At 37.6% G+C, this 20,843-nt stretch overlaps 2 protein-coding genes and 1 pseudogene across 5 annotated transcripts; 1 reads left to right on the top strand and 2 right to left on the bottom strand.

The window, feature by feature from the left end:
* Positions 1-76: 76 nt before the first annotated feature.
* Positions 77-3,446, top strand: LOC107760080 (blue-light photoreceptor PHR2). The gene is made up of 4 exons (XM_016578100.2): positions 77-1,554; positions 2,542-2,771; positions 2,870-2,962; positions 3,177-3,446. The coding sequence occupies exons 1-4, from the start codon at positions 586-588 to the stop codon at positions 3,253-3,255; spliced, it is 1,371 nt and encodes a 456-aa protein (XP_016433586.1). The 5' UTR covers positions 77-585; the 3' UTR covers positions 3,256-3,446.
* A 2,778-nt stretch (positions 3,447-6,224) lies between these two features.
* On the bottom strand, positions 6,225-13,125 carry LOC142161686 (uncharacterized). Of its 4 annotated transcripts, none has more exons than XR_012704865.1 (2): positions 11,714-13,125; positions 6,225-8,025 (listed from the first exon to the last, which is right to left on the bottom strand). XR_012704865.1 is itself a non-coding variant. In XM_075243627.1 (2 exons), the coding sequence occupies exon 1, from the start codon at positions 11,241-11,243 to the stop codon at positions 9,807-9,809; it is 1,437 nt and encodes a 478-aa protein (XP_075099728.1). In that variant the 5' UTR covers positions 11,244-11,446; the 3' UTR covers positions 6,225-8,025; positions 8,115-9,806. The 4 variants fall into 4 exon arrangements, 1 of the variants encoding a protein (XP_075099728.1); XR_012704866.1 differs by having other exon boundaries at positions 6,225-6,632; XR_012704867.1 differs by having other exon boundaries at positions 6,225-6,632; positions 12,452-13,125.
* Positions 13,126-15,206: 2,081 nt separating this feature from the next.
* Positions 15,207-18,263, bottom strand: LOC107760075 (magnesium/proton exchanger-like; annotated as a pseudogene).
* Positions 18,264-20,843: the final 2,580 nt, after the last annotated feature.

Here is a 20,843-nt window from a genome sequence, read left to right as displayed (position 1 = left end):
TTTTTTTTTTTGAAACTCATCTTCAAAACATTGTTTGGTTATACAGTAAACTGAATCTTTAAAGATGAGTTTCGAAATTTTTTTAAGATCAGTATCAAGTTTGAAAGTAGTTTTTATCACTTTTTTAAGTAAACAATATTTTCCTTCAAAAAATTGCAACAGTTTTTTCAGGTAAATTGTTTATCCAAATACAATTTTAATTTTTAACTACCCTTTTAAACTTAACTTGAAAATTTATATTTTTCAAATCTCACATTTTTAATGACGAAACACCTACTTAATTCCCACCCTAAGGCCTTTACCAACTCCCCTCCAGGCCCCAACTTGGGCGCAAAATTAGGTAAGGGAAATGTAAGCACGCAGACAAGAGCTTTGTACTCACTATTCCACCAACCTCTAAAATAAAAACTCATAAACCTAACACTAGCAAAAGACAACGAGACAAGACTTTATGCATAATAAACCATTTTGATATACTAACAGAATACCACACCAACAAATTCTTTGGAGGGCATAAACCCATCCCTTATCATCATCTTCCCCATCTTCTCCATCTTCTTCTTCTTCTTCTTCTACTTCTGTTAAATGGATTCCAAGAACCAATCTTCAGACAACCCAGAAAACCAAACACCTCAAGAAGACCAACAACTTGTTCCATGTCAACCTCTACCCATAGCCTCCATCTCACTTTCTCTCTCTACAATCCTCCCCACCCACTTCCTTACTCCTCCCAAAATCTCCTCCACCGTTTTCAGACCCAACAAAGTTAAAATCCCAACCCAAATTTCATCTCTTTCAAATCTCTCTCTTTCTGCTTCAGCCTCTCTCCCTCCTCCTACAAAATCCAACTTCAAGTCCACTTTCTCTGCTAACCCACTTCAGGATTCTCTCACTCTAAACCCACTTCGCCCCTCTGAGCCTTCTAATGCCGCAGGCCTTCGACGAGCATCCATCGTTTGGTTCCGTAACGATCTGCGTGTCCACGACAACGAGTCCCTCAACGCGGCCCACAATGAGTCCATGTCTGTTTTGCCCGTTTACTGTTTTGACCCGAGAGATTACGGCAAATCCTCATCTGGGTTTGATAAAACCGGCCCATATCGCGCTAGTTTCCTGATTGAATCCGTCACTGACCTTAGGAACAATTTACAGTCAAGAGGGTCTGATCTTGTTGTTAGAATTGGAAAACCAGAGACTGTGTTGGTTGAAATAGCTAAGGCTGTCGGAGCTGAAGCAGTGTATGCTCATAGAGAAGTTTCGTATGATGAGGTTAAAGGGGAAGATAAGATTGAGAGTGTAATGAAGGATGAGGGAGTGGAGGTTAAGTATTTTTGGGGTAGTACATTGTACCATGTGGATGATTTGCCTTTTAAGTTGGAGGAAATGCCGACGAATTATGGAGGGTTTAGAGAGAAAGTGCAAGGGTTGGAGGTAAGGAAGACAATTGAGGCATTGGATCAGTTGAGGGGATTGCCAGCTAGAGGTGATGTGGAAACTGGGGAGATTCCTTCTTTGGTTGACTTGGGCCTCAATCCGAGCGCCACCATGGGTCAGGTATTACTATTTTATAGTTTCACATTGATCATTAGAAATGTAGAGAACACCTAAGATAGATAATTTAGTATTGGAATGAAACGAGTTTTAGTTGTTATAGAACGAAACGAGTTTTACATTGGTATCTAGAAAATGTAGAAAACTTCTGTTGTTTGAGAACTCCTAATTTGCTTAAAGGACAAATTTTGACTTAAAAGACAAATTCTTTTTGAGTATTGGAATGACACGGGTTCAGATGTAATATAGCGGATGGTAAGAATTCAGATAGTTGAAGTCAACTAGTTTTATTTTTTAATACTTGAATCCATCTAGTTTGAGATTGAGGTATAATTGTTGTTCTTTAGTTTCCCATTGCTTTCTGTTTCTTAGCTACTTCATTTTAAGTGATAGAGACGATCAAGAGTCCTTTTTTATAACAGAGTGGAAGTGATTCAAGTCAGAAATATTTGATGGTTTAATCCAATGCATCTCTTGTATTGTGAACATTATAAGATTTAACCCCATGTTTAAGTAGGTTTAAGGTTTGGGATTTGAGCATCAGTTAGTTAAATGACCCTTGCTCTACTTGTATTATCCTTGTATGGACTAGTTCTGTGCACTGAAATATCAAGCTCATAGCTTTGACAAATTGTTGATCAATATATGGATGAACTTATTAAGTGGTCACCAACTCGGACACAGCACACCAAACAGCTTTTATTTGCTGGCTCAAAATTGTAATCTGGAAAGAACCTTCTTTAGGGAGTAATGTTTGGAGGTTTCTTTTAAGTATTACCTACATGCACCGTGCGTAATCACTTAAGAAACTGTTCCATATTTCACTGACTTGAAATTGTAACTCATGCTAAACTTAGGAATTGTAAGTTGTTTAACATCACAAACGATTCAGACAAAGTTGATTTGTTTCAGTTACTTAGCAAACTATGGCAAATGTAAACTTTATTTTATCTTGGTATACTTAATCATTTGCATTTGCCCCTCATTTAGAATGGAAAACCACCTGCTAATGCTTCCCTTTTGGGAGGAGAGAATGAAGCTCTGCAGAGACTTAGAAAATTTGCAGCCGAATGCCAAGCCCAACCCAATAAGGAAAACAAGGATGGCACTACTGACAGCATATATGGTGCAAACTTTTCTTGCAAAATATCTCCTTGGCTCGCTATGGGATGTCTCTCTCCTCGTTCCATGTTTGATGAATTGAAAAAGTCCACTTCAAGGTATTGTCTGATCAATAGTTTGTTTCTATCCTGATACTAATTAATGCCCGTGAGACTATTATAACTGGTTAATGCTTTATTGGTACTTTGTGCTGCAGAACGATTTCAGCTGCCTCTAGCCAGAAAGACGGTGGTAGTGGCACTGGGCTGAACTGGCTAATGTATGAGCTGTTATGGAGAGATTTTTTCAGGTAATACGGCATGTAGCTTAGCTCCTACAACCACGGAGCTTGTTTCACCTTTATTCAGTGTTATATTCATCCCACACTTAATTGGAATAATTCCCACCCTTTAGTGTTGCAGGGAAGGCTTTCATGACATCAATATGTCACTCTGAATCTTATTCAGCTTCTACCATATATTTTACCATTATTCTTTGGATAACATTCTGTTCTGGTGTGCCAGATTCATCACCAAGAAATACAGCACTGCGAAACAAAATAGTGCTGCTCCTGTTACTGCTTGTGTAGGAGCTGCTGCTTGAGGATGGTCTATTCCAAGAGGAGAATGGAGGTTTTCTTTTTGTATCTTGATGATTCTTTCCAGAAGTTTAGCCGTGGAATTTTAGAGTTGGATTGTCTTGATATTGAAGTATTCATCAATGATACACAATTTATCTAGACAATAAGTGTTGGATATGAAAGAATTCGCCGCCATTGCTTTACCATCTTAAAAGTTCTTTTATTTGATCGATAGTTGAAGCAGATATGCCAACAAACATTCCTGGATTAGCTTTCTTTAAACTTAAATAACAAATGTGGCATGCAATTGAAGAAAATATTAGTTCTCATTATCTTAAGAACAGGGAGCTTGGAGGAGCAGTAGTGATGCGAACACTATGTGGTCAACGACAACAAATTGTATAAGAGAGGCTGTGAGAGAGGTGTTAGGGGTCTCGACGGGCGTCTCTGGTAGGCACAAAGGAGACTGGTGGTGGAATAAAGTGGTACAAGGTAAAGTGGAAGCGAAAAAGGAGGCGTACTGACCGTTACTGGGGAGCATAGCTGAGGGGGAGAGGCGAGCGCACATGGAGAGGTATAAGGTAGCTAGGAAGGAAGTGAAGCTGGCGGTCACGGAGGCTAAGACTACGGCTTATAGTCGTATGCACTAGGAACTAGGGGAAAAAGGCGGGGAGAAGAAGTTATTTAGGCTGGCCAAGCTGAGAGAGAGGAAAGCTCGAGATTTAGACCGAGTGAGATGCATCAAGGACGACGATGGTAGAGTATTGATGGAAGATTCCCGGATTAAGAGGAGATGACAGACTTACTTTCAAAAACTTCTTAATGAAGTAGGGGATCGGGATATTGTGCTCGGTGAATTGGAGCATTTCGAGAGTCACATCGACTCTGGGTACTGCAGGCGCATCAATGTTGAGGAGGTCGTGGGAGCTATGAGTAAGATGAGTAGGGGCAAAGCGACCGGACCTGACGAAATTCCGGTAGAATTTTGGAAGTGTGTGAGGAAAACAGGTTTGGAGTGGTTGACTAGGTTGTTGAATGTTGTTTTTAAGGCAAAGAGGATGCCGGATGAGTGGAGGTGGAGTACGGTGGTCCCATTGTATAAGAACAAAGGTGATATCCAGAGTTGTAACAGTTATTGGGGTATCAAATTACTGAGTCATACTATGAAAGTATGGGAGAGGGTGGTCGAAGCAAGGTTGAGGATGACGATGTCCGTTTCCGACAACCAATTTGGTTTCATGTCGGGTCGTTCTACCACTGAAGTTATACACCTTGTGAGGAGGTTGATTGAACACTACAGAGATAGAAAGAAAGACCTGCACATGGTGTTTATTGACCTAGAAAAAGCGTATGACAAGATTCCTAGAGAAGTTCTCTGGAGAAGCTTGAAGGCAAAAGGCGTGTCGGTTCCCTACATTTTAGCGATTAAGGACATGTATGATGGGGCAAAGACTCGGGTTAGGACAGTAGGAGGCGACTCTGAGGATTTTCCGGTTGTTATGGGGTTACACCAAGGTTCTGCGCTCAGTCTGTTCCTATTCGCCCTGGTGATGGACGCGTTGACACATCACATTCAAGGGGATGTGCCATGGTGCATGCTATTCGCCGATGACATAGTTCTGATTGATGAGTCGCGAACCGGTGTTAACGAGAGACTGGAGGTTTGGAGACAAGATCTTGAATTTAAAGGTTTCAAGCTTAGCAGGTCAAAGACGGAATACTTGGAGTGTAAGTTCAGCACTGAGCAGAGGGAAGTGGGTGTGGATGTGATGCTTGAATCACAGGTCATCCCAAGTAGAGACAGCTTCAAGTACCTTGGGTCGGTTATCCAAGGGGGAGGAGAGATAGACGAGGATGTTACACACCGTATCGGGGTAGGATGGATGAAATGAAGGTTAGTATCTGGAGTATTGTGTGACAAGAGAGTGCCACTGATACTCAAAGGTAAGTTCTATAAAGCGGTGGTTAGGCCGACCATGATGTATGGGGGTGAGTGTTGGCCGGTTAAGAAATCACATATCCAGAAGATGAATGTAACAAGAATGAGGATGTTCAGGTGGATGTGTGGGCATAGTAGGATGGATAAGATTAGGAATGATGTTATTCGGGAGAAGGTGTGCGTGGCTCCCATTGATGACAAGATGCGGGAAGCAAGGCTCAGGTGGTTCGGGCACGTTCAGCGGAAAGCTCAGATGCTCCGGTAAGGAGCTGCGAATGGCTGGTTGCGGAGGGCCTGAGAAGAGGTAAAGGGCGGCCTAAGAAGTATTGGGGGGAAGTGATTAGGCAAGATATGACGATGCTTCATCTTACCGAGGACATGGCACTCGATAGGAACATGTGGAGGTCGAGTATAAGGGTTGTAGGTTAGGAGGTAGTTGAGTCTTGTCTTATGCCATAACTTTGCGAGACTAGTTTGGTAGGGACATTATTTTGCTTTTGCTTTGTATCATTCTTCTTGATTTCATGTTGTTCTTATTTTTCATATATATATATATTCTTCCATATTATTTCTGTGGTGTTACTAATATTGTCTTCTTTTGTCTTTTTGTCTTTTTGTCTTTTTGAGCCGAGGGTCTTTCGGAAACAGCCTCTCTACTCCTTCGGGGGTAGGGGTAAGGTCTGCGTACACACTACCCTCCCCAGACCCCTAGTGGGATTTCACTGGGTTGTTGTTGTTGTTGTATCTTAAGAACATGCACAACAGAGAAAATACTTGAGGAAATATATGTTCAATGTTTCAGTGTGTGAGAAACATGGTTCCCCAAAACATGAGTCTGGTCAAACCAGCGTTTAAGCTATTTTTAGCTATTTTCAGTGTTTGGCAATATTAAAATATGCTTAAAATAAGTTAAAAGCCTCCAGGGCCTAGCTCAAGTGGCAAAGGGTGGTGGATTTGTGTCTTAGGTCACAGGTTCAAGGCCCCACACCATGCAAAGCAAAACCTGGTATTTAAGTGGAGAAGGGTAGAGGGGCGGGCCCATTATTCACCGAGTTTCGAAGGCTGCGGTTGGTCCAAAGGATCGACCCCAGACGAATTTCTCGATCATCAAAAAAAAAGTTAAAAAGTACTAAAAACAAGCCATAAGTTTGGCAACCCCAACTTCAGACTATAGATGACACCAGAAACTCTAAGAGATGATGGTACAACAAATAGAAGCCATAACAACATGAAATACACACAAGTCGCCCATGCCCAAAGTTTTGGTCCTCCAAGCTCAGCACCCAAAGTCAGTCGCCTGAATACCAAAACACCAATACAACCAACAGAAGAAAAACAAGCAAAGTGAAACTTAGTCCTTCTGCATTCTCTGCTTGCAGTGGTTCATTGTATGCGATATAGTTGTACAGTGTGTCAATAAGCCAGGGCAGACCAATGCCTGCATAAATGTTCATTGAATTGCTGCAAGGAAGAAGAGTGGAAGGATGTAAGTACATTAGGTACTCGAATATCCACATCTTTTATAACACGGTAAAGTCTCAAGTTCAAGGCATGGAAATGTATAAGCACACACTTCTGATACACTAGCCTCGCTTTGGCGGTAGGGATCATGAAAATATTTAGGCTAGTAACTGAAAATTTTCATTTTATAATTTACTCCCTCCGTACAGTGGCGGAGCCACATTGAACCAAGGGGTGTCAAGCGACACCCCTTCGCCGGAAAATTACACTATATTGCTAGATAATTTTTTTTATGTATATTTACTATACATTGACTCTCCTTGACTTTTCGATTTATCTAATTATTTATATTTTGACATCTTTTGATGAAAATTCTTGCTCCGCCAATACCGCCGTTCACTTTTACTTGTCCACTATGGACTTTGCAAACCCCTTAAGAAATAATAAATGAAGTGCATAATTTACCATGATACCCATATTAATTAATGTATATTTATTATAGATTTGAGAAAATAATTTAAAATGAGTAATTAATATTGATATGCTAAAAGTGACAAGTAAAAGTGAAAATCTATTTTTAGAATACTGGACAAGTAAAAGTGAATGGAGGCAGTATATGAATAAGGTTTTAGTAAACTACTAATTTTTGTCGTTTAACTTGCTAATAGGAGATTAAGATCTATGAACTCTACAATAGCTAGTTGGTATCAGTCAAACTTCAAAAACAAGTAAATGAAAGCAATTCTGCAAAATATCTTTGCTCTTAGACCAGTGTTGTGAAGAGCGTGAAGCGAGAAAAAGCGACAACCCCCATTTTACGAAAAGCGAGAAGCGAAGCGCCCGCTTTTTTTTAAGTGAAGCGGAATTTTTAAAAAAATTAAAATAAATACAGTATAGACAACACATGTAAGCAAATGTTCAATACTTCAATTAAAAAACTAAAGAGTAACATCAATTAAAGCACAAAATGAGCATCCTATTCTTCTACAAGATTGTCAAATTCTTGTATTCCACTATCATTATTATATTGCTCGTCATCTTCTTCAACTTCATCTTCTTCATCAACTAGGGACAAAGTAGGTGCCTGTTTTCCCTTCCTCTGTAAACTTGAAGTTGAGGTACTCTCCCTCAAACCATAAATCCTCTCCCCAATTCCACGTGCCTCCGCAACATCACCCCAAGTGAAATCAGAAGTATCCTCAAATACTTCTTCATTTGCATGATTTTTCGGGACTCTAGTTAGCCATTCATTAGCACCATCGATGTTGTCCAAACTAATTATATCAATTACATTGCGAGCGTTATAACAACGCCTCAATGTTCTATTGTACTTAATGAAGACTAGATCATTGAGACGCTTCAAGGTTAGTTTGTTCCTCTTTTTGGTATGAATCTGCAAATAATACGTAATTAGTAAGATTAGGACAATTGAGATATAATTTAATTATCTTAATATACTAAATCTTTCTTATTAGTTCTTACATGCTCAAACACGCTCCAATTCCTTTCACACCCGGATGAGCTACATGTTAGACTTAGAACTTTGATGGAAAACTTTTCAAAACATAATATTGATAAAGAAATAACTTATTAACTATAAAACAACATATAAGCACTCGCTCACCTGGTGACTTCGTCTTTCTTTGTCTAATGGCCATGTTTTTTCCAAAAAGTTGCTCAACATTCCTATAAATACTAAATTGCTCTATGGATTTATCTTGCACGGATTTTTCAGGTATCAACTTCTCAATACATTCATAGTATCCATTCCACAAAGGTTCATCTCCTAGAATCCTCTCTTCATTGTCATAAAACAGTTCCGGGTTCAAAACAAGTCCAGCTGCATGTAAAAGGCTATGAAGCTTACTATCCCACCTTTTATCTATGATATTAAAGACTTTTTTGTATTTTCTTTGATCACTAAAAGAGGCTTGAATAACCTCATTTGCCCTATCAATTGCTTCGTACAGGTAGCCCATTGGTGGCCTTTGCTCCCCATCCACCAAACGAAACACTTTAACTAAAGGGCCACCAATCTTCAATGCATGAACCACATTGTTCCAGAATGAAGGAGAAAGTATAATATCTGCAGATTCTCTCCCTCGAGCTTCCCTTCCATAGGCACTGCTAGTGTACTCATCTGAAACAAACAACTTCTTCAAATTGCTTTTTTGCTCATACATCCTAGCCAAAGTCAAGAAAGCAGTAGCAAATTTTGTCTTTGCAGGTTTCACCAAGCTTCTTTATTTCTTCATCATGTTTAATAACAAAGGCCTTTGAACAATATAGGAATGCACTCTAATTGCCTGATTAAAGACAATACTGAAGGGTCTTTCCTTGAAAATATCACCGTAGATCAAATTAATAGAATGTGCTGCACACAGAGTCCAATAGATATGCGGGTAGCAAGCAGACATCATATCACCAGCTTTAACATTTTCATTGCCTTTGTCCGTGACAACTTGAACAACATTTTCTGCTCCAATAGAGTCTATTGTATTCTTGAACAAGGAGTACAGTTTGGCTGATCAGTCGAAGAGTCGCTTGCATTAATAGACTCAAGAAACAGGCTTCTCTTAGGAGAATTCACCAAGATATTGATGATCATTTTTCTATTTCTCGCTGTCCACTTATCCATCATAATGGAACAACCAAACTTGTTCCATTCTACTTTGTGCTCCTCCACGATTTTGTTCATCTCTGCCACCTCTTTTTTTAGATATGGCCCTCTAACTTCATAATAAGTTGGAGGCTTCATTCCAGGACCATATTAGCCTACGACCTCAATAAAAGAAGAAAAAGTATCAGTATAATTAACACAATTAAAAGGAAGACCTGCATAATATATCCACCGCGCAAACATTGTAAATGCACGTCCCTCAAAATCGTTTTTGCATCAACTTGAGGATTACCACTTTTTCCTCCCTTATCTCTAGATTTTTGCGGGAAGTAACAATCCATAGGACCTTTGGTCTTGCCAGTAGATCCACAACTAGAAGACATTGGTGGAAGCATCCTTCCCCGCTTTTGTGATTTTGGTGGAAGCAACGAAGCATCGTCACCTTATTATGTTTCATCGTCATCATCATCAAGATTATAAAGTTCTTGTTCATGAATCATTTGAGTCTTTAACTTTTTTTTTTTGTTGTTGAAGGTATGATTTCAATTCTTCCTTCACATGCCTCGGAACTTTAGGACAAGATGCGACATTTGGATCACCACCGATTGGGGCATCCTATTAGTCTTGAATATAACACTAAACAGTGTAGTAAGCCATTCCAAGCCTGCTCTACCTACACACCTCCACAGTTCAACCGGAATTTCGTCTGGCCCGGTAGCTCTGCCCCTTCTCATCTTACGCATTGCCTCCATGACTTCATCGATCTCAATGTCCCTACAATCACTTAATTCATGGTGACTGTCGGTATTCCTCGATTCCCCAAGTCTAATATCTTGATCCCCTTCTTCACTTAGAAGTTTATGAAAGTAGGTCTGCCACCTCCTCTTAATCTGGTCATCTCCCATCAAAACTTTGCCGTCGTCATCTTTTATGCACCTCACTTGGTCCAGATCTCGAGTCGTCCTCTCTCTCGCCTTAGCGAGTCGGAATAACTTCTTCTCCCCGCCTTTGTTCCTTAGTTCCTCATACAGACGAGCAAAAGCTGTCGTCTTAGCCTCCATCACTACCATCTTTGACTTCTTCCTAGCTACCTTATACCTTTGACTGTTCTCTCTCTTCTCCTCCTCGTCAGTGCTCCCTACTAACCGCAGGTAAGCCGCCTTCTTTGCTTCCACTTTATCTTGGACAACTGCATTCCACCACCAATCTCCTTTGTGGCCACCATTGTGGCCTGTAGATATCCCTAACACCTCTCTTGCCGCCTTTCTTATACAGTCCGCCGTCGTCGACCACATTGTTTTTGCGTCCCCACTACTTCTCCAAGCTCCCACTGCCGATAACCTCCCTTCCAACTCCTTAGCTTTATCCTTAGTTAAGGCGCCCCACCTAATCCTGGGGCGTGCTTGTACTGACCTCTTCTTCCTCCTTATCCTAATACAAATGTCCATCACCAAAAGCCTATGCTGCGTTGAGAGGGTCTCACCTGGGATAACCTTGCAGTCCTCGCACAACCTTCTGTCGCATCTCCTGAGGAGAAGATAGTCAATCTGAGTCTTCGCCACCGAACTTTGGTAAGTAACCAAATGTTCCTCCCGCTTCGTAAAACTCGAGTTCGCAATGACTAGATCGAAAGCCTTGGCAAAGTCCAACAGCGCAATGCCCCCTCCGTTCCGCTCTCCGAAACCAAAGCCGCCATGCACCTCAGTGTACCCACCTGCAGATGACCCAATATGACCATTGAAATCTCCTCCTATGAATAACCTCTCAGAAGGCGGTATACTACGAACAATCTCATCCAACCCCTCCCAAAAGCGCCTCTTAATATCCTCATCCAAGCCTACTTGCGGTGCATACGCGCTAACAACATTTAAAGTACCCTCACCCACCACCAACTTAATAGTCATTAGTCTATCATTCACCCGCTTGACCTCTACCACGGACTCTCTAAGATGACTATCTACCAGGATACCCACTCCATTCTTACCCCTCATGACACCAGAGTACCACAACTTATACCCATCCACGTTTTTCGCCCTCGATCCGACCCACCTAGTCTCCTGGACACACGCTATATCAATCTTCCTCTTCTGCAGGATTTTCGCCAACTCTATGGATTTACTCGTTAGTGAACCTATGTTCCATGACCCGATTCTCAACCTATAGGCTCCCTTGCCCCCTCTACCTCCCCTGCTACCCGACCCACCCCCTAACCCCAGCCCCACACTCTGCCCCACCCGAGGACATGCCCTTATTCTATCATCCCAGACTGCATCCACTACACCTACAACAATCTAGAGAAGACTCGCTAGTGCACACGTACGCAAATCAAACTAGAAGGAAACAAGTGGTAACTAGTAACCTAGTTGAAAGGTTTAACTATTGCGAAGTAAAGTAACAGTAATTTAGCTAACACCAAAAGGAAAACATTAAAACAGGAGGTACCAACTCCCGATAACAAAACCTGTGGCTGATTTGCTATACTCGATGCAGTTGTACGCTCACGCACCACTTCCTACCGCCCTTTGCTGACACTCGCCCAGGTTGCTCTCCTTTGCGAGTGCTCGTGCGCCCAACTTGTCTCCGATACTCTGAGAATTCCTGAAAACACAGAAAATACCACGACCCAAAAACCAGAAGGAGCTATCACCGCTACCACTGGTATTGCCCCAACAATATAAAATGTACCAAGAAAGGAGAAGAAGAAAACTAAGATACTAACATCAGGATTTCACAGATTGTAGAGCAAAAGAAAGGGAGTAGAACAATATCAAAATCGAAACCAGCACAATCTGCTCAATTATTTAAAATATAGTAAAAGTATGCATATAACAAGCACAAATACAATCTGATCAAGAAAATCAATCTAATTGACCTGACTTAGCTTCCGACGATTAGCAAAATCAAGCCAAAATTTCGATTGCGCAGTAGATCAGTGAATCCAGAGAGCTCGATAAAATTCACTGTAAACTCAATTAAAAACTTGATGAACCAGTAGATCGAAGAAACAAAAGAGCCTAACAAAATCACTGTAAAGTCAGGACTCTACCAACAAAATCCTGTGTACAGATACATCAAGAATATAAAACTAGCCGTTAATTCAGAAAACGAAAAAGATAAAAAGCTAATCTCAGTAATAAAAACAGAGAAGATATAATCTTTTTAGATTATGCACGATTCTTGAAATGTTGATTTACTTTACCTTTGAGTTGGCGTAATCTGAAAGTTGTTTTTCAAAAGGGGCTGGATTTCCAACAAAGCTCGATTTTGAGATCCAATCTTTGCTTTGACAAAATACAGATCTTCGTAATATGACAAATAATTATGACAAAAAATTATGATAGAAACCTGAAAATATTAGGGGAAAATAAGCACGAGAAGCCCTTAAACAATCATTCAAGTGCAACAAGGGTTTTTGTTTCACAACTTCAAATCCATTAAGATTTAGAGTGCAACACTAAAAATCCGTACCAAAATTATATTTAGTTCTAAGTAAAGAAATTAAACACAAAAAAGTAATAGTAAAGAGAGATTAATCAAAGTGGGTTTGACAAAATCAGCACATACAAGTATGGAAGCAGAGTTATCGATTTTCGTAAAGGAATAAAAGGTGCAGACAAATCGATGGCGGCACTTGACTGGGTGTTGCAGAGGAAGTGTCGCCGATTCCAAAGAGAGACAAACACACATAAATGCATGTAGAATATAAATGTTTCAGTCTTATTTGCTTGGTGCAAATATTGGATGCAAATTTTTCAAAAATGATGAATAAATGGTGGCACTCCAAAAAGAAGAAGAAGAAGAAGAATGAAAATAAAAAGTGCAGAACATACCTGTTGAAAGTTGATGTTGTACTGTTGAAGAAGAAGAAGAAGAGGAACCTTGAAGAAGAAGAAAAAGAACCCTAGTTTGCTTGAACAAATCGCTGGTTTGAAGAACCCTAGTTTGTTGCTGAAGAAGTCGAAGAAGTGCTAAAACAGAAACAACGATTTGGGTCTTTTAATTGAAAAAAGACTTTGGGTCTTTTAATTGAAAAAAGACTTTGGGTCTTTTAATTGAAAAAACGTCCGCTTCGATCACTTCTATGCACTTCACCGCTTCTCTCTTTTTAGAGAGAAGCGGTCGCTTATGCATACCTGAGCCGCTTTTAATGGCAGTAGCGATGCCCCTTCCGTTCCGCTTCGCTTCTCGCTTAAAGCGAGGAATCACCCACTTTTTTTAACACTGTCTCAGGCAACTAATTTATTCACAGGATAAACATATAGTAGTTGATAAGAAACCTGCAAGTGATGTTAGCAATGACAGAGTCGGCTGTTATCTACCGTTCTGCAGCAATTTTGCTTGCCACAAGATCAGGCCATGAAGTTCCAGCAGCTAGCGCCGTGAATGCAATGACATAAGCAGAGGCGGATGTAGTGTACTACTTACGGGTTCAACTGAACCCATAACTTTCGACGTTGAGTAAAAATTTGTATGTAAAAATTCATTAAAATTGCAAAAATAGTAGATATGAACCCATAATTTTAAAAATAATAGTATTTATGAACGTGCGTTGCACGTTAATAATGGCACGTGTAGCTTTACAGTTTCTGCTTTGGTCAATTTTGGATCTATTGATCGTACTTGACAGAAATCACCTCCCAAACTATTACTTTTCTACCAAGCGGTTCATCAATATCCAATATATCTCTAAAACTCTGGGCGATTGTTTCGATCGTCTGACGATTAGCCAAAAACACTTCATCACATATTATCACTTTTGCTTTTCTTATAAATTTAGTACTATTGATCTGATTTTATATATTTGTGATGGTTATTTCAGTTATTTGAAGAGGTATATCAAATCTAAAGTGAGTTGTACGACCTCATAATAAAATTATTGCTGGTACACTACTTGTTCTAATTACTAACAATATCATGCCTCTTGATTTGACATTTGCAAGTAATGCATGACATAGGAATATTATATCGATTCCGCCGAAGGCATCTACAAAGAATAATCGTGCTATACCAGGATTGATTTTTTATAATATAGTCTTGAAAGCTTATTTCTGTTCAGAATTTAGCTTTGATTGTGCTTCCTCAAATACTTGTATGGACCTTTGTAATATTATATGTTTTTTCAATTTCAAAAAAATAAATTTACTCATATGATGAATTTTAACAAATAATTTAATTGGATTCTCTTGCTAAATAATTAATTGAAAGTTTTAATTATTTGATTTTATTTTCTGTTGATTTATGTTCTTAATATTAGTTAATCTCATATTTGAATATTTAACCGTGATTATAATTTGATCCACCATAAATTTTATTTTCAAAGAGTAAAAAGATCGATGACATTCCACTTTTAGATCTTTATGTTTGCAAAATCATTAGTGGTATTGGCTCTTACCAACGTTTTTCTTTCTTTTCTCACACATTTATATTCTTAAAAAAATTTCTTAGTTGTTCTATAATAACTTGGTCTATTTTTCTATATTACACAAAAAATTAATAACAAAAAAAAATTATTTGAGTAGGAAAGCAGTTCAAATATAATATAATAATATATTATCGTATGTATTTTTTCCTCAATTTCAGCGCTTTAGGCAGTCCGTTTAGCATTACGTTTTTTTCGGTATTGAATATTATAAAGTGGTAATGTATTACCAATATGGAGAATTCTTATGAAATTGATTTTATTAAAACTTCCTACATATTTTTAATAAGATTTTAATAGACAAGCTTGTATTAATTTTAAAATATTAAATATTAAAAAATTAACATATAAGTTATTGTAGTCCAAAAAAATAAGTTAGTACAGCTATGCCCTTTCCCTATGAGTTCTTCTGTTTAATATTTTTGGGGTATTTCGATCTATCAATATTATATTCGTACTTTTATAATATATTGTACGTGATGAATATTGTCCAAGACTATATAAGAAGACAACAATACATTCCCTCTACTAATGTAGGACACTTAACACCCACCGCACTCCCAGAAGTGGACATTTGGTGTGTGGACAATATAACATAGGACCCAACATTGGGTAAGAAAATGAAGTTTGGGGCTAACTCAACCCCCAAAATAAGCTCATTAGACGAGGATCCCCCAAGACCAGGAGACAACAACTCATTTCCTCTACCCATGTGAAATTCTTAACATTGCACAAAAACCTAAAAATATCACCATTTCTTATGGAACAACAGTTTGCTCTTGTTCCCTTTAAGCACTCCTCAACCACCGTCATCGTTTTTTAATGCCTGTTGTGCAGAATTTATATATGATCTCCAGAGTTTCTCTTAACATCTAATTGCCAAGAATAATGTCGAACATCCAATCTTTCTAAAAGTTACCTGTCCAATCTCCTGAATGAGTAGAGAAAATATCAACCATTCTTCGATTCTCTTCTTCACCAAGTTGAACTATTTCAGAGCATTGATCACGAAGAGGTTGGTATACAGCTTCCTCAGCAGGCACCCACTCCTCTGGTCTCTCACCTTTCGCTCTGAAATATGCAGAAAACATCAAAGTGCAGAATTTAGGGCATTTATCCATGCAAAACTAAGATGAAACAAACATGAAAAGGGAATAAGGAACAACTTAATGATAACAAACGAAAAAACATACAGAGGAAGGGATATATAGGGCCAACGCTTGTAGGCATGTAGTAGCAAGAGGCCAAATTGCAACACTGTTAAAATAGAGTTACAACCTTTGGAGTCCACACCTACAAAATCAATAATGTTCAACGACATGATGTTATTACATGATTCCTAATTTTTCTGTCAAGAAGTGCAGGAGGATTAAGACATGATACCATTTCACTATTAGACCATCGACATTTCGATGTTAAGAAGCAAACAGGATAATGGAGAATGACTTTCCAAAGTTTAAATACAAAATGTAGATAACCTCTAAAATAATGTAAAGCCAGATAAAGACCAAAATAGCTCTACAATCCAAACTCCAATGTCTTCAATCCTCTTCAACTCTCCAGCTTTAGGAACCACCACACAAACAGCATGTATCGGGAACAGATCAAAAGCAGCTAGCAGAGCCAATAAGGGTTCCTGGACCCAAACCTATTAGCCGAGTCAAAAACACAATGTATTATTAGCAAGATAGCAATGGTCAGAAGAGATTCAGTCAATTTCTGGAAACCAGAAAGGGATATAATCATGAAATTATCTCAACAGACTAATCAGATGGTCAACTATTTCAGCAACACATGTTAGCTTCCTTTAAAAGAAAGGTGGAAGAGTGTAGGGACACCTTTCGAGCATGTTCTTCAATATCCGAAAAGCAAGTTCACAGTGGGTTTTATCAGGACCAGAGATTTGGACAAGCTAAGGGAAACTAGAGATGGCTAAAACTTCTCAATATAATGCGGTCGGATAGAGCATATAAGTTTGCATACAAGAAAGATGCAGCACTTAGTGACACTGAAATGTATGCGGTGCAACCTTTAGAGAAATGAAACAAGTCGTAATCTGCAAAGGAAAAGAGAGTTTTTGAATGGGAAGTTGGGAAAATATAACAAGTGCAAAGTAGGATATCATGAAGGAAAAAGGAGACCAAATTCAATAGAGAGAGATATCCATTTGATATACATGCTAAAACATCCAGATATTCGGCGAAAGCAGTAAACTCAAACTTTTAGGGGAAAAGAAAGAGAATAACTTTGCATAACAATCTTACAATTGGCTCTTATACCTGGAGATTATATGCATAAAACCAACATAGTGAGACATCCCTTTCAGTGAGTTAATACTCCCTCCTTCCCAATTTATAGTATTTAAATAGTTTGGAAGAGAACATCAAAGAAATTAGTTAGTTTTATATTAAAAAACATCATATGAAAAACTTAAGTTTAATCAATTAAGTGATCTATTTATTCAAACTTGTAAAAGCTCTTCAGTATGATACTATTAGTAGAATAGTGTCAAACATTTCGGAAAGTCCCAAAATGCAAAAGTGCCATATAAATTGCAGAGGGAATGAAAATGTCCAGTTTCAAATGCGTTGGTTCTTACTTGGAAAAAAAGAAGTAACCAACAACTTGTTAGGTATTTGTCCTGATTTTCTTACCATATTTGGTTTTCATGTCTCTTGAAGGAAAGAACAACATATTTTCCATAATTGAGTTTTACTTTTCCTAGAAGGAAATTATAATCTCTCATATTTGGCTAGTCCATTTTCTTGGAGGAAAAGGTTTGAACTTCTATAAATTGGGATCCTTCCTTCTCGTTTAGTAGCATCCACAATGCAGCCATTAGGGGTTTGAGAGTCTTGTTTAGGGGGATAACTTTTCAGGACAAGTGTTACTGTGTCACTTGTGTTTGCCTCTTTGTGAGGTTATTTTCTCAATATTTTGTACTCTCTTTTATATAGTGTGAATTGCTCATCTCCGCCTGTGGACATAGGTCAAATGACCAAAGCACGTTAAATATTTGTGTCTCTTTTGGTAGATTTCTCTTTTGTTGTCTGATTTATTATCGTTCAAGGTTTGCTTGACTAACATATGACACCTTATTATTTCGATCCTTACAAAAATCTCGGTTTTACATCAATATTATGAACGAGAAAACAAAACATTTTGTGCATAGAAACAGAACTCAGAACATACCTCCAGCATATAAGTTTCCAATGTTTCGTATTGCGTCAATTGTAGCTAAGGAGATATGCGGAAAGCTAGTCCCAAATGCCAGCAGAGTGATATCTGCAATTGTGTAATTCCACACCTTTTCATTACTAACTATTTTCTTGTTTGTGCAAGGATCTATCTCCACCACCACCACAGCCCGAGTATGCTTAACAACATTTTCCATGGACAGGAAAAATCGAGCAGTTATAGCTGACAATCCAATAAAACAGTAGGCAAGACCCGTAAAATACAAGAAGACTCGAACACCATCGCCAAGAGAAGTTTCATTATGGAAAAGTAAATAGGCACCACACTTCTCATGCCCAAGGGTATTTGAAAATCCATGTCTGAGCTCAGTGGTATAGTTACTAAGAGAGGTCATTTTTTAAGATTCTTAACAGAAATTTGATGTTTAAAGTTCAAGCCAGGGAACAGATATTCCTCCTAACAGAAGCAAGAGACCTGTCAATATGCAACAGTTATTTATCAGGTATTAATTAGAAGATTTCAGGTGACAGAAGAACTGAATACAAAAATTAACTACAAGAGGAATGCCCAATTACCATAAACATTTTTCATAAAAAGAGTAGAATTTTAAGTTTTTACAAATAATCGAACTGTTAAAGAAAGTTCTGCTAGATCAGAAGGGAATTAATTTCTATGGACAGCAGTAAATAAGATCCACTGCCTAACATAATTAGCTTGTCATCAGACCTGACTCCGGAAACCAAAAAGGAAAGTATTTTCTTCATAACATCAAATGCAATCATCAATCAGTCAATTATGCATCAATTTCAAGCAAAATTGGGATTGGCTATATAAATTCTGTTATATTTTCCACTCTATCTAGGCCAATTGCCAGCACAACCTGACGCATTCACTACTATAAAGATTAATTATAATTTGACTATTTTTACACTGGCCATCAACCAACGCAACATAGGTGTTAGATCTGGTTTTGAGACAGGTTATACACAGCTCACATAGGTAAGTTTCACATTATAGTTATTTAGCATCAAATGTGATTGGGAGAACTTAGAGAAACAGGAGCCATGGCCTTAACACTGTGCATTCCTACACTAAAACCCTAATAGAGATGACCATGTCATTGACACACAGCTTATACATGAAACTTGACCTCCAACATGGAGAAAAGAATGAAATTAGAAGACTAACTAATCACAAAACCGATAAACAAAGTCCAACATCATAAGCCAAGCAATAACCGGTCACAAATAGTCATATGACGTTTTTTCACTAAAGTCATATAACTTTGTTTTTTCACACAAAAGTCATATAACTATGACTTTTTTTTACAAAAGTTACAACTTTATTTTTCACAGAAAAATCATATAACTATGGCTCTAAAGTCATATAACTTTGTCTTTTCACACAAAAATCATATAACTATAATTTTTTTTTCCCAAAATCATATAATTATGTTTTCTCACACAAAAATCATAAAACTTTTACTAACTCACAAAAATTATAGTGATCGGAAAATATAATTTTTCGCTAGTATTTTCTTATTTTGTAGATTTTTATTTTCTTATTTTCAGCCTAATAAATAATAATCTAATTAAAATAGGAATGAGTCAACCCGACCTGGCCCACCCTAACCCAATACTCATATATATAAATTAAAAGTTGGGTCATTCCTATTTACTAAAAGTGAATTCTTTCCCCATAAAAAATCAATTCGGAATACATGAGATTCTTATAAAGAAAAATAAAGAAATAAAAGGTGTAATTAGAGAGCACTTGAAATAAAAATGCTATAAATTTGAATAAAAATCTCGAAAATTAAAATAAACAATAGAAGTTTCATGTTTTGAAGGATTTACTATTCACTTTTAGTATTATTTTAATTTATATATATGAGTATTGGGTCGGGTGGGCCAGGTCGGATTGAGTCATTCCTATTTTAATTCGATTATTATTTATTAAGCTGAAAATAAGAAAATAAGAATCTACAAAGAAAATACTATTGAAAATTTATATTTTCCGATCACTGTGATGTTTGCGAGTTAGTAAAAGTTTTATGATTTTTGTGTGAGAAAATATAATTATATGATTTTGGTAAAAAAAAAAATCATAGTTATATGATTTTTGCGTGAAAAGACAAAGTTATATGACTTTAGTGAAAAAAAGTCATAGTTATATGACTTTTGTTTGAGAAAACAAAGTTATATGACTTTAATGAAAACACGTCATAGTTATATGACCATTTGTGAAATAAACCCCAAGAATATAGGAATGGAATAAACAAACAAGATAGGAAAACCAGTCTATCAAGAATAAAAAGTATGAAATAACCAAGAGACATACCAGGGGAAGGAGAGCTTAATGCATAGTAGAAGTGGACTTAATAGCAGTATTTTCAAGTGTAATCCGATAATGGGTGTGTATATATATACACACAAGTCATAATTCTCTTCTGTATGCTCAATGTCTTAATCATTAGTTAGATTAGTAGCAACATAGAAATGTAAGACATAAATACCTAATGGATAGTGACGAAGCCAAAAAATTTTCTAAGGTTATTCAAATTTGAAAGAAATACAAAAAATCCCTGACAAAGGGTATTCAGTATATGTTATATACCTCTAAAACCTAATATTTTATCTATATATGCAGTGTAATTTTCCGAAGAAGGGTGATCAAATGACAATCCTAACTAGAGTCTAGCTTCGTTCTTGCTAGTTCGCAACAAATTTTTATAGTACGAAAAATAAACTGCAACAAAAATAATATAAAAAAGAGAGAGATTTTATTGATAAATATTTGTAAGTACAATTCTATTCATCCCTTGATTCTCCTCTATGAAATTCTCCGTGATTCGAGGGCTTGAGAAGCGTCTTTCTCGAATGTAGAATAATGTAGACCTTCTTGCGATGTATTTAATCGCCAAGAACGTTAAGTAACACTTTGTTGTTTCGGGTTGATCTCTGGAAAAAACTTT

This window comes from Nicotiana tabacum, chromosome 22, assembly GCF_000715075.1.
Source record: "Nicotiana tabacum cultivar K326 chromosome 22, ASM71507v2, whole genome shotgun sequence".
Taxonomy (NCBI): domain Eukaryota; kingdom Viridiplantae; phylum Streptophyta; class Magnoliopsida; order Solanales; family Solanaceae; genus Nicotiana; species Nicotiana tabacum.
This window is presented reverse-complemented; position numbering and strand designations above follow the sequence as displayed.

Excerpts from the sequence above, each read along its gene's own strand:
- LOC142161686 (XM_075243627.1), bottom strand. The coding sequence starts at position 11,243 with ATGAGGGGTAAGAATGGAGTGGGTATCCTGGTAGATAGTCATCTTAGA.
- LOC107760080 (XM_016578100.2), top strand. The coding sequence starts at position 586 with ATGGATTCCAAGAACCAATCTTCAGACAACCCAGAAAACCAAACACCT. Across the intron at positions 1,555-2,541 it reads CGAGCGCCACCATGGGTCAG|AATGGAAAACCACCTGCTAA; the intron begins GTATTACTATTT and ends CCCCTCATTTAG. Across the intron at positions 2,963-3,176 it reads TTATGGAGAGATTTTTTCAG|ATTCATCACCAAGAAATACA; the intron begins GTAATACGGCAT and ends CTGGTGTGCCAG.